General features: G+C 42.0%; 1 protein-coding gene across 3 annotated transcripts in view; it reads left to right on the top strand.

Moving 5' to 3' along the window:
* MYO7A (myosin VIIA) overlaps window positions 1-7,938 on the top strand; it is a 150,260-nt gene extending 142,322 nt beyond the window's left edge. For all 3 annotated transcript variants that reach the window (XM_063431528.1, XM_063431535.1, XM_063431519.1), the window contains one exon: window positions 7,099-7,938. In XM_063431528.1, the coding sequence (XP_063287598.1) occupies window positions 7,099-7,188 (90 nt within the window). In that variant the 3' untranslated portion in view covers window positions 7,189-7,938. The remainder of the gene's footprint in view (window positions 1-7,098) is intronic.
* The last annotated feature ends 4,846 nt before the right edge of the window (window positions 7,939-12,784 follow it).

Here is a 12,784-nt window from a genome sequence, read left to right as displayed (position 1 = left end):
CATCCATTGATCATGTAAGAGGGATTGAGGCAGTAGACTGGACACTAAGCAAAGATCCACTATTGACCCAACAGGGGGAGACAAGACAATATATCAGGGAACTACTGACCTTCATTCTAACAGAAAACTATTTTTTATTTGGTGACAAGTATTACAAGCAGATTAAAGGGACTGCTATGGGCTCGAATGTCGCTCCAACATATGCTAATATTTACATGAATCGTATGGAGGAAACTTGCATCTATCCGCATCCTTTATTTTCCAAATGTCTAGTCTGGAAAAGATATATAGACGACGTATTCATATGTTGGAGCGGCACGAGGGCCCACTTACAAGAATTTTTTGATTCACTAAACACACTGGATGCTAACATTAAATTCACCATGTATTGTGACATCACGACTGTTCCCTTCCTGGATGTCCAGGTCCAGAGGACTTGTAACCACCTACAGAGTGACTTATATATAAAACCCACTGACCGCAATAATCTGCTGACATATTCTAGTTTCCATCCGACGCATTTAAAAAATGGGTTACCATATAGCCAATTACTAAGGGTAAAAAGAATAGTCTCTCAGGAGGATAAGGTGATCACGGGCTTAGACTATATGGCTAAAAAATTTATAGAGAGGGGATATCCTGCAAATGTGGTTGATAACCAGCGACAGAGGGTTGATACCCTTTCCCGACAAGATACCCTATCGGGTACCAGGACTACAGAGAAAGTAGAAAGACTTACACTTGTCACACCATATACCCCACTCAATAGGGACATAAGACAAATTATATTAAAGCACTGGCAACTTTTCCAGGGAGATACCCAACTACCCCCGATATTTCAACAACCACCGCTCTTTGCCTATCAGAGGGCCTCCAATCTGAGGGACATGGTAGTGAAGTCTGATATTGGTTCCTCTAAGAAACAAACTAGGTTTTTCTCAGAACCCAAGAAGGGCACCTTTCCTTGTCTTAACTGTTCACATTGTAACAGTGTCATTAAGGGGGAATATTTTGTCCATCCTAGATCAGGTAAAAAAATTTTTGTTAAGGATTATTACACATGCAACTCAGACTTTGTCGTGTATGCTCTAAAGTGTCCCTGTGGGCTCCTTTATGTGGGGGAGACCATCAGGCCAGTGAAAGAGCGGATAGGGGAGCACAAAAGGAGCATCAGGGCAGCATTATTACATAATAAAGTGGAAGCTCCGGTACCTAGACATTTTAAAATGCATAATCACAACGTGAACCAGTTGAGGTTTCAAATCCTAGACAGAATCCCACCCCTACGAAGGGGGGGAGACAGACAGAAGCTCTTACTCCAGAGAGAAACTAAATGGATTAGTATCTTGGAGACTCTGTCACGACTAGGACTTAATGAGGATTATGATCTCAAACACTTTTTATGACATATATATTTCGGTCTCCTCATCATTGTCTGCTCTGTGATTTTGTGCTCCTTACAGATGCTCCCCGTGACCAATTGTGGTCCGTGGCTCTCTCCTGCCAACAATTTGACTCTTCTGGGTCCGCTACCTGTCGTCAGTACAGGGTCCCTCACAGACAGGGTCTAGGGACACAATGGGGTCATAGTAGACAGGTCAGTTGCATTGTATCTGTTACCTGTAATTTTTCCTCCCCCTTTTTTATAAAATTTCCCCCTGTTTTTTGTAAAAAAAATTTTTTAGTAAAAATGTATTTGTAAAAAATTTTTTCTTAGAGTATATAATAGTTGTTCTTTCTTTTTTCACACAGCTGGTTACCCAACTAGCTTTCTTACACCAAGATTACACTTTTCCCTCTTGATCTCCTGTTAAAGGTGAGCATTAACAGTACACTATTCTGTGTTTTAAGTGTATGCAAGACTGTTTAGATGATATGCATCCATTGATGCAGTACATATGTATTACTGTCAATTCACTGATAAGTATACAATTTATGTCCTTATTTGCATTATCCACTGTCAAGTATACATTTCATGTCCCTATTTGCATTGTGTTTACAAGTATACAATTGCATTGTGTTTACAAGTATACAGTCAAGTATACAATTCATGTCCTCATTTGCATTGTGTTCACATTTCTATCTCTACCACAAAGTCTTATACATAATTGTTTCTGTAAATGTACTGTGTCATCCCAATAAGCTAGTGCTTTTTCCAGCTCTATAATCCGATCAGAATGTTCGTTACTAATAAAGTTTGGTGAAAGACGCATGACGCAATGACGCACGTATGCGTTGGAATGACGCAATGACGCACGTATGCGCAGAGTTTGCCGCTTAAACTGAGGACATTTAAACGCAGATGTTTCTTTCTTTTTTTGACAGCACGGACACTGGGGCCATCGAAGGGACGCATATGTCCCGAGCGCGCAGCCCATGCAGCCCATGCCCATTCACAAGGAAAGCCCTACGAGTGACTTCAATTCGCTTCTAACAGAGCCTGATACTGCTGATTAACTTCATTCATCAAAACAGGTTTGACCAGCCACCAGCGGATACAGGGTGGCGATCACTCTTCCTACTATCAGGAATTTGTTCCATCCCTTCCATTCAGACCATCTCTCACAGACTACAGCATCTTCCTACAGGATACTACATAAAGAAGTAGACGACATTGGTGAGACCAACCCACAGATAGTGGGCAAACATATAGTGCACTATATACTGGACTCTTATTTATCAGGACTTTAGCATTCTGTATATTTTTTCATTTTTTCCATTTCTCTCATTTTTTGTATTTTATTTCATATTTTTCATTTTTTCATTTTTTTCCTTTTTTCTTTTTTTCTCTTTTTCTCATTTTTTCAATATAGATTTTCTATATTTTTTCAAATATATTTTTTCATTTTTTCTCTTTTGTTCATTTCGTTTCATTATTTTTCATTTTTTGAGCTTATTGAACTACTCATTACACATAGGAGGATACTGTGTCTAGATAGATATTTGTACATAGTTGGTGTATATAAGATGAATTATGTGTTACTTTGATGAAATACCATTAACTTTATGAATTATTCTTACAAGCTTTTCAATAAATACTATGAATTTGAGCATAGGTTTAATTATTACTTAACATCATTTATTGAGTGCGGTATTCATATTTTTGTTTGATATTTATTGGAGGTTATTTGTGGGGTTATACCTCGAATACCGGCACCTAACACTTAATTGAGTGCCAGCACACATTGGTTTTTTTGTTAGTTAATCTAATCACATGCAAGCCACATTCTGTAGAGCCAGCTTATCACTTAAACATAAGATTTAAGAAGCTAATGCTAGTATTTTCCGACCTTTGTTTCTACTTTTTGGTTGAATGATAGGCCTTCAACAATTATATTAATGGATCTAAAATGATCGTGACTGCCTTTATTATTATGATTATTATTATTATTATTGCCATTTATCTAGTGCCAGCATATTCCGTAGCGCTTTATAATATTATGAGAGGGGGGAATTTAACGATAAATAGGACAATTACAAGAAAACTTACAGGAACGATAGGTTAAAGAGGACCATGCTCAAAAGAGCTTACAGTCTATAGGAGGTGGGGTGTAAAACACATTAGGACAAGAAATAGCAATCAAATAAGGTGGGAGTGAAGCAGAGCTGGAGAAGAGAGTAAAGTGCTGCTCTTTAGGAGCGAGCAAGAGACAGGTATGCGAGGTAGAGGTTACTCTGGGAGGCCATAAGCTTTCCTAAAGAAATGGGTTTTAAGGCACTTCTTAAACGATTGAAGACTACGGTAGAGTCTGATGGCGGTAGGCAGGCTATTCCATAGGAAGGGAGCCACCCGCGAGAAGTCGTGCAAGCGTGAGTTGACCTTACGGGTGCGAACAACGGACAGGAGAAGGTCACGGGCAGAGCGGAGAGACTGAGAATGGGCATACCTATGGATCTGTGAGGAGATATAGGTGGGGCTAGAATTGTTCAGTGCTTTATAGGTATGGGTTAGCACTTTGAATGGACTCCTATAGGATACAGGAAGCCGATGTAAAGACTGACAGAGGTATGTGGTGTGAGAGAACCGACTAGAGAGGAAAATCAGTCTGGCGGCAGCATTCATTACAGACTGTATTGGGGCAATACGGCTTTGGGAAGGCCAATTAGGAGAGGGTTACAATAATCCATGCGGGAAATTACTAGAGCATGGACAAGCTCCTTGGTAGCATCTTGCATAACAAAGGGGCGGATACGGGCTATGTTTTTAAGATGGAATCTACAGGATTTGGTAACATGCTGGATGTGAGGCTCAAAGGTGAGGCCAGAATCAAGTATAACGCCAAGACAGTGCTCTTGCAAGGATGAAATTATGTGGATACCACTAACTTGAAGGGAGAGTGAGAGAGGTGGAGGAAAGACAAAGAGCTCAGTTTTAGAGAGATTGAGTTTCAGAAAGCGGGAGGACATCCAGTCAGAGATGGAAGAAAGGCAAGCAGTGACACGTTGCAGGACGGCAGGGGAGAGGTCTTTGGAGCAGAGATATATCTGGGTGTCATCAGTGTACAGCTGGTAGTGGAATCCAAATAAGGTGATACGTTTGCCAAGAGAGGCAGTATAAAGAGAAAATAGAAGGAGACCAAGGACAGAGCCTTGGGGGACTCCAACCGAGAGAGGGCGAGGGAAGGAGGTATCATTAGAAAAGGAGACACTGAATGAGCGTTGGGAGAGATAAGAGGAAAACCACGAAAGGACAGAGTCACAGAGACCGAGTGATTGAAGAGTTTCAAGAAGGAGAGCAGGTCAAGATGAATTAGTATGGAGTAGTGGCCTTTGGATTTAGCGGCGATTAGGTTGTTAGTAACTTTGATAAGAGTGGAGAGGGCGGATGCCAGATTGAAGAGGGTCAAGGAGAGAGTTGGAATTGAGAAAGTGAGACATACGGGTAACGACAAGTATTTCCAGAAGCTTTGAGGAAAAAGGGAGCAGGGATATGGTTAGAGGGGGAGGATGGGTCAAGAGATGTTTTTTCAGGATAGGTGCTACAGTGGCATGTTTAAGGTCAGCAGGGACAATGCCAGAAGATAGAGAGCAGTTGAAGATATGTGTAAGCAGTTGAGATCTGATAAGGTGAGATGGGACAGGATCGAGTGGGCCAGTGGTGGGGCGAGAGGAAAGGAGAATTGCAGCAACCGCTTGTTCAGTAGCCAGGGAGAAAGTCTGAAGGGTAGGAAAGGCATGATCTACGTGTGGTTGAGAAAGAGAATAGCAAGGTGGGGAGAATTCTTTCCTTAGCTGTTCAATCTTGTCGGTAAAGTAGCATGCAAAGTTATCGGCTGTAAGGTTAGTTTGGGGGGTGGCCACAGCAGGGCGAAGAAAAGAGTTAAAGGTGTCAAAGAGATCCCTGGGATTGCGGGAGCATGTACTTATGAGAGAGGAAAAGTATGACTGTTTGGCGAGGGCAAGGGCTGCGCTGTATGGTATAAGACTGGAGAATTATGGACCTACGTATGCCATTTCTTAAATATATTGGAGATTTTTTTTATTTATGAGAGTGAAGTCATCTCTCCATTGATGATTTAGTACAGTATTCATAAAATTGGTCTCCACGACCAATCACAATTTTTTTTTCTAATTATTTATTTTTGTAGTGCATGTGATATTGTATAAGCGTATTTGGACATTTCATCAGGAATACATACGATAATTTCAGAAACAAACATAACTTTAAATATCAGAGGTACTGCCCTCACCCTTTTTTTATATTTAGAGTGTAACAGGAGGAAAATTAGTCACTGCAGGTACTGATAAGGTCGAACTGTGTTTGAGGACTGACTGCACAAGGTTAAAGTAAGACGCAATTAGGAAACTTATAGCATGTTAGAGTTAGTGTTGATCTAAGCTGAACTAAAGAAAGTATTGGATAACATACTAGTTAAGACATAAGTGGCTTTATAACCACTGGGTATGAGGAAGTAAGTGAGAAGGAGCGTAGAAAGTCCTGCCATAATAACAAGAGTAACCATGTGTAAGCCGGATCTCCAGGATACATCCGACACCACAGGTATGCTGGAGGAGACCTTCCTTAGCTATGAGGGGTCAGGAGTCGAAATGCAGAACCCTGAAGTGACTCAGAGAAAAATTTGCTACGCTCTGACACCCCCTCTATTTCGCAGTACCACTGGTCCGCAGGAGCTTTGGTACTCGGGGGAACCTTCGGGTGTGAGGGTGGTTGGCTGGTAAGACCCCAGGTCCAGGATGTGGTCAGTGATCCAGAGCAATAGCATGGATTGTAGGATCCGCAGGCAAGATAGTTGCAAGTGTTCGGCGATGAATTCACTCCCAGAACTGTTGACAGACCCTGTCTAACTGGCTTCAAAGCTCTATTTGAAGGACTGGATTGTTGCGTTCCCTGGGTGTCGTGGATCTTTAGTCATGGCAGCCATCTCTGCCACGCCATGTGGTAGTTGGTTTGGCAGGAGATAACACTATTGAAGGGAAGGGAGGTGAGTTTCCCCAGCAGGGACCAGGATATCCCCCACTGTAGGGAGATCGTCCGCCTTCCCTGGTCTCCAGGCCTCCGGACAGGCTGTCCTGCATGGTCGGACGCCTTAAATTCACAGATCAGGCAGTGACTTGGAGCTAAGAGGAAACACGTCCGACCATCTTGGCTATCAAGCCCCACCCCTCACCAATCACAATTTGATAACATTCTTAATATAGTTTAGATATCTCAAAGGAACAAAACAACTGATAAAATGAAGTACACATATCATGACATTCTTGCCTGTTACTGGGTCTTAATATAGATTTGACGAACAGTGCTATAAATGATATATTAGTGAAGTCATAGGCAGTCTTCAAGGCAATTTGTTTTGGTACTATCTGTTTTATATTGCTGTTGGGTATGTTTGTGCAACTTATAAAAATATTTCCTAACTGTTCTCCATCTGCTTTCCTTGTTAACATGAAATCATCTCCAATATACTAAGCAGTGCCCTCTACACCCTCAGTTCCTGTGCCTCCAACCCGTATTGTTACAAATACTTGTCTGTTAGTGCACCTATTGTACAGCGCTACATAATTTGTTAATAATAATAAAATATTAAGTGAGATAGTACAGTTTCTTGTTCTTAAATGACCCCATATGCTTTCCATTAGGGTTACAAAATGGATGACCTCCTTACATCTTACATCAGTCAAATGCTGACGTCAATGAGCAAACAGAGGCCAACGAAAGGAAGTAAGTGAATAGAGGTGCAGCGGTGGCATCTGGCCATAGACTTTATTCGCTCTTTGAAGCCAGTGGGTTATCCCTGCAGCTGGGGGAAGACATTCTCTCCCCAGGTCTGGAACATGAGCAGGTCAGAATCCCGAATCTCATCTGCTTCTGAAGATTCGTTGAACCCATCATCCAGCGAAGATGACTATCTGTGATCAGTAGAGTCTTTTTGAATTCCACCAAGTGTGTTCAGCTGGAACAGGGTGCATAGAGTATTAATGTCAATAAGACCTCTACAAATGATCACGAGGAAAGAATTTCCATGGGGTCATTTTTATTTCTTTTTAAAGTTTTATCCAAAGCTGTTCAGCAGCTACTTTATTATGAAAACCAGAGAAGATAAAGCTACCACTGATGTCGAGGATATTCACGGATTACGGATATTAACAAGTGGCACTCATGAAGAACAAATGTAAATGAATTTAAGAGAGATAAATATAGATAATATATTGCAGATTACAGTCATATAGTATTCTTTAAGTATAGAAGAGTACATTTTAATTACATGATGTATTAATTTATTTAACTTAAAATGATGTACCCCTCTGTTTTTAAATATTTGGATTTGAAAAAAAGATTTAAAATTATTCTGAAGAAATTGTGTTGTTGATTTTGTTTGACCTTTCATCGTTTCTTGCTTGGTGTGGGTTACAAACATCAGTGTATGGACTTAAAGGGGCACTGTATCCCTAAAGCAAATAATCTATGTGTGAAGAGACTGTACTCTTTGTTTTTTTTTTTTTTTTCAATAGAAAGTGACACTTTAATGTATTAACTTTGTCCCTAGGCTTTCAAGCAGACAACCGGTCCTGTTACTTCCTGGTTTAGTTAGCTCAGTGGAGCTAAACTCAAGAGGCAGCAATGGCTCAGAGCACCTGCCTTGCAAAGACTTCTTATTGAGCTGCATTGGGAAGTCTGCGATTGGACAGCCACAGCAAGTCTGGGCGGGGTTAAAAGGGGAGGGCTTGCAAACGTTGGGAATACATCTGCACCTTTTACAAGCTGTTTTTAGATGTATACCCAATGAAATAAATGCATAATTAAATACATGCACATTGTTTTCATGTGGGATATATCTACTTAACAGTGATTTGTTTGTTTTGGGGGGGGGGGGGCAATGGAATGTCCCTTAAGAACAAAAAAAACTGCTTATGTTTATACATAGCATTTAGTCACGAGCTAATCACGAATCACATTTGCTTTATAATCACATATATCATGGTCTGATTAGCGTTAATTCCCGTTTAAAGAGAAAACCGGTATCGTCAAACAGGAAATCACACCATTAATAGACATTATGTAAATGCCTATTAAATGGTATCATGCCGGTACGTTGGTTATTGGTGCCTAGATAGCCTCGCTCCATTTCCCTACCCACCTCGTCTCCTTGATGTGTGTGTTGCATTGTGTAATTTTTAATACCCATCTTACGTCTAAAGTAATGTGTATAGACCAGTGGTTCCAAAACTTTTTAGGTTCAAGGCGCCTGTAAGATTTTAATATTTTTCCAAGGCGGCCCAAGTTAAAATATTTTCTAGGTTGTATAAATGTACAGCGCAGCGGCATATACTGTGCCCCTGTTCAGCAGAAATGCTTGCTGTTCAAGCGCAGATCCAGAACCTAATCTTGGGAGGGGCACTGGTAGTTTATTTAAAGAAACAATCCAGGTACAGTAACCATTACAGCACTTTGAAGTCGTTATGGTGCCACTAGTGCCTTACTCCCACAGTAAGTAGTAAAACAGTTTAAGAGCAGTTTGACAACTTACCTGGGATCTGCTGGGATTGGGGCTGTAGAAGGGGATAGGGGCAGTAGTGTGTGTGAAGGGTGCAATATGTATGTGTGTGTGTGGGGGGGAGAAATGTGTGTGAGGGGTGCAGTGTGTGTGTGGGGCAGCTTGTGCGCAAGTGTTACAGTGTGTGTGGGGGTAGGTTGCATAAGGGGTAGAGTGTGTTTGTGAGGGGTACAGTATGTGTGGGGGGCAGGTAGTGTGAGGGGTACAATGTGTTTGGGGCAGTGTGTTTGAGGGGTGTAGTGTGTGTGTATGGAGGGGACAATGTGTGTATATGGGGGGTAACTGTGTGTACAGGGGTCAGTGTGTGTGTGTGTGTGTGTGTGTATGGGGGCAATTGTGTGTATGGGGGAGTAATTGTGTGTATGGGGGCAGTGGGATTGTATGGGGGTAATGTTTTTTGTGTATGGGGGCATTGTGTGTATGGGGGTAATTGTGTTTATAGGGGGCAGTGTGTGTGTATGGGGGGTTGTGTGTGGGGGGAGTTATTGTGTGGTGTGGGGTCTGTGGGGGTGGGAGGGCAAATTCATAAATATATAATATTTATTTTAATTGTAATTATTATTTTTTAATTAAAAATAATACTTTTTATATCCCCTCTCCCTGCTTACCTTTGCCTGGGAGCGGGAACATTTCCTGCAATCCCTGTTGGTTCGGTGGAGAAGCCCTGGCAGTCCCAGTGGTGAGAGTTCATTCTTGCGAGATTCAGAGCATTGCCGTGGTAACCGTGGCAATGCTACGAGCTCGCAAGAGGAGAACCCAGCAGAGCAGCAGGTTAGAGCTCCCCGGGTCCTCTCTTCCTCCCTCGCTGGCCGGCAGGGGAGAGAGAGGCATGGTTATCGGTGCTATCCTCATACCAGTGGGAAAATATCTTGCGGCTCCCCTGTGTGCCCTGGGGCACAGCGGCACACAGTTTGGGAACCGCTGGTATAGACTATGGCTATTTTTGTAACTAAAATATGATTTAGAACAAGAACAATGTATCTTACTTATACATACTGATTTCTAAATACATTTATTGTAACTTAAAAAAATACACATTACTGGGATTATTATTGCTGTGGAGCTCTATTACACACTTAGCCACAACTGGAACTCCTAGAAAAGAGGGACGTTAGGATTGAAAAAAGGGAAGAGGAATTTGTGACTATGATAGGGACTGTCCCTCCTAAATAGGGACACTTGGGAGATATGCAAGGAGGTATTTCAATATAGTTGTTGATAGATGAGCATGAATCTGCTATTTTCCATTTCAGCAGCCATTTTAATTTCTGATAACTATACCTTTTTTTACACTTGTGAGTTATTTTACCAACACGATGTGCAGATTGCATGTGTATACGTAACTGAAGCAGAACTTGACATGCACAATTTTTATAATGATAGCTTCCCTTTATATATGCGGAGTTGGTCTAGAACAAAGCAACCCCTTGCAGGAAATTGGAAAAGACGTCTTAAAAAGATCTTTGTTCTAACATTTGTTTTGGATAAAGTTATTTATCTGTGTTTAATTAAAATTCCAGCCCGATGCTTTCTTTTATTTGGCCACTTGGTGTCTCTTTATAGCTGTTGTAAACAACATCATCTCTTAAAGGGACACTGTAGGCACCCAGACTCCAGCTAATTGAGGTGGTCTGGGTGCTGTGACCCTTTTGCACTTAGTGCTGCAATGTAAAACATTGAGTTCCAGAGAAACTGCACATAGCAGCTCTGTCAGCCCCCAGTGGCTGTCTACCAGAGGGGGTTCCGGAATCCAAACTTACTTTTGGTCCGTTTTCTGACCTCACGGACCTCCAGCGTCAGATTTTCGCCATAGAAAAGCATTGAATGAAGTCCCTGCATTTGCTGTTACTCTCTGGGGTTTTTCCATTTTCTGCAGTGAGCTATGTGTTTAGAACACAGTGTGACGCAGTCACGTATCTTTCACGTACTTTGCGCGATATTGCAAAGTTAAAGGGACACTCTTGGCACCAACACAGCTTTAACACATTTCATAGGAATTGGCCTCATTAATATGCTGTGTTTATTTGTATGCCTATATGTTTAGAGTTTGTGTTAAAAAAAAATAATTATTTGCAGAATGCTGCATTATAAGCCTGCCTCATTTGCTACCCCCGTCACTCCAGGAAAATACGTACACTGACAGTACTGAATGATCTGAACTACAAAGCAACCTGGATTAGAAGGACAGGACACCCAGGGAGGCATAACGTAAGGATATCACTAGCTGTTTGCAATTTCTCTGACTGTCTGCAGTCAGGTTGTGAATTAAAGGTACTCACCCATTGCTGTTGGGGCTGAGACTGTGTGCATGGCTTTGAAGATGGGGAGGTGCTAAAGAGACAGGCTTAAAGGGACACTCCAAGCACCCAGACCACTTCTGCCCCATCACCATTAACCCTGCAAGTGTAATTATTGCAGTTTTTATGAACCACAATAACTAGCTTGCAGGGTTAAGTCCTCCTCTAGTGGCTGTCTATCTGTCTAAATGTTTTTAAAGACGCTGGACGTCGTCACGCTATGCATGGATACTTCCAGCGTCGCCAGAATCCCCACAGGAAAGCACTGAATAATGCTTTCCTATGGGAAGGTCTCATTGCTACGCATTAGGCTCCCCCCCCCGGCGGCTGATGTCGGCGGGGGAGGAGCGTGGGCGGAGCCTCCATGGACCTGGATCGGCACTGGATTCAGGATTCAGGTAAGTCACTGAAGGGGTTTTAACCCTTTCAGCAACATGGGATGGGGGGGGGGGGGGGTGGGAGGGAGAGGGCCACTGCAGGATTCTGCAGTGCCAGGAAAAGTGATTTGTTTTCCTGGCACTGGAGAGTCCCTTCCAGTGGCAGCATTCTTCAAAATGTTTTTTTTGGCAAAAACTATAAAGAATTGAACATAAATAAAAAACACAGCATGTTAATGAGGCCTATATCTATCAAATGCATTACAGTTGTATTGGTGCTTGGAGTGTCCCTCTAAGTCAGCCTTCTCCAAACTACAACTCCCATGATTCTATGAATAAAATAGATAGGCTGAGAATCATGGGAGTTGTAGTTCAGCAACATCTGGAGGGCCGGAGTTTGGGGAAGCTTGCTCTAAGTGAAACCCAAGTATTTTGTTATTATTATTTTATTATTTATATAGCGCCAGCAAATTCCATAGCGCTGTACAATATTCTATAGTAACTCTACGTCTCTTACATTATTTCATTAAATGTGCATGGGCACCAGGATGCTCTCGGTTTAACTATTTTTTACATCTGGATATTAAACAGGATTTGGAAATGTGCCTTAAAAGGACACTGTACCCATTTCATGTCATTGGATTGGTTGCAGTACCTGGACTTCCCTGGCACTGTCTCTCCATTCCCTACGAGAGCTGTGGCTAAGGTAGATTATTAAATACTTCCTTCTAGCCATAACGATTCATTCCATCAATGGGCGTTGTGATAAGCTGAATGTGGTCAACTGACACTCTCAGCCAATCACAGCCTCCCATTGCTGCTCAGCCTAATGCTCCTTGATTAACCCAAACAGTACAGATGGTATGGTCTCCTGGGGACTCTCGTATAGAATTAAAACATTAAAAATGGTTTAACGTTTAATGAATGGACAGCATCACCAGACCCCAAACACTATAACCACCGTAATGGTCAGAAGCAGTTACAGTGCCCCTTTAATCCTAAATTTGGCAGCTGTAAGCAGCTCCCAATGGGCTTGCCAAAATGTAGTACCAAGGGAACCCTACAAGTGGTGAGCAGGGCTGTGTATGGGTGGAGA

Source organism: Pelobates fuscus, chromosome 1 (genome assembly GCF_036172605.1).
Source record: "Pelobates fuscus isolate aPelFus1 chromosome 1, aPelFus1.pri, whole genome shotgun sequence".
NCBI classification, from domain to species: domain Eukaryota; kingdom Metazoa; phylum Chordata; class Amphibia; order Anura; family Pelobatidae; genus Pelobates; species Pelobates fuscus.
This window is presented reverse-complemented; position numbering and strand designations above follow the sequence as displayed.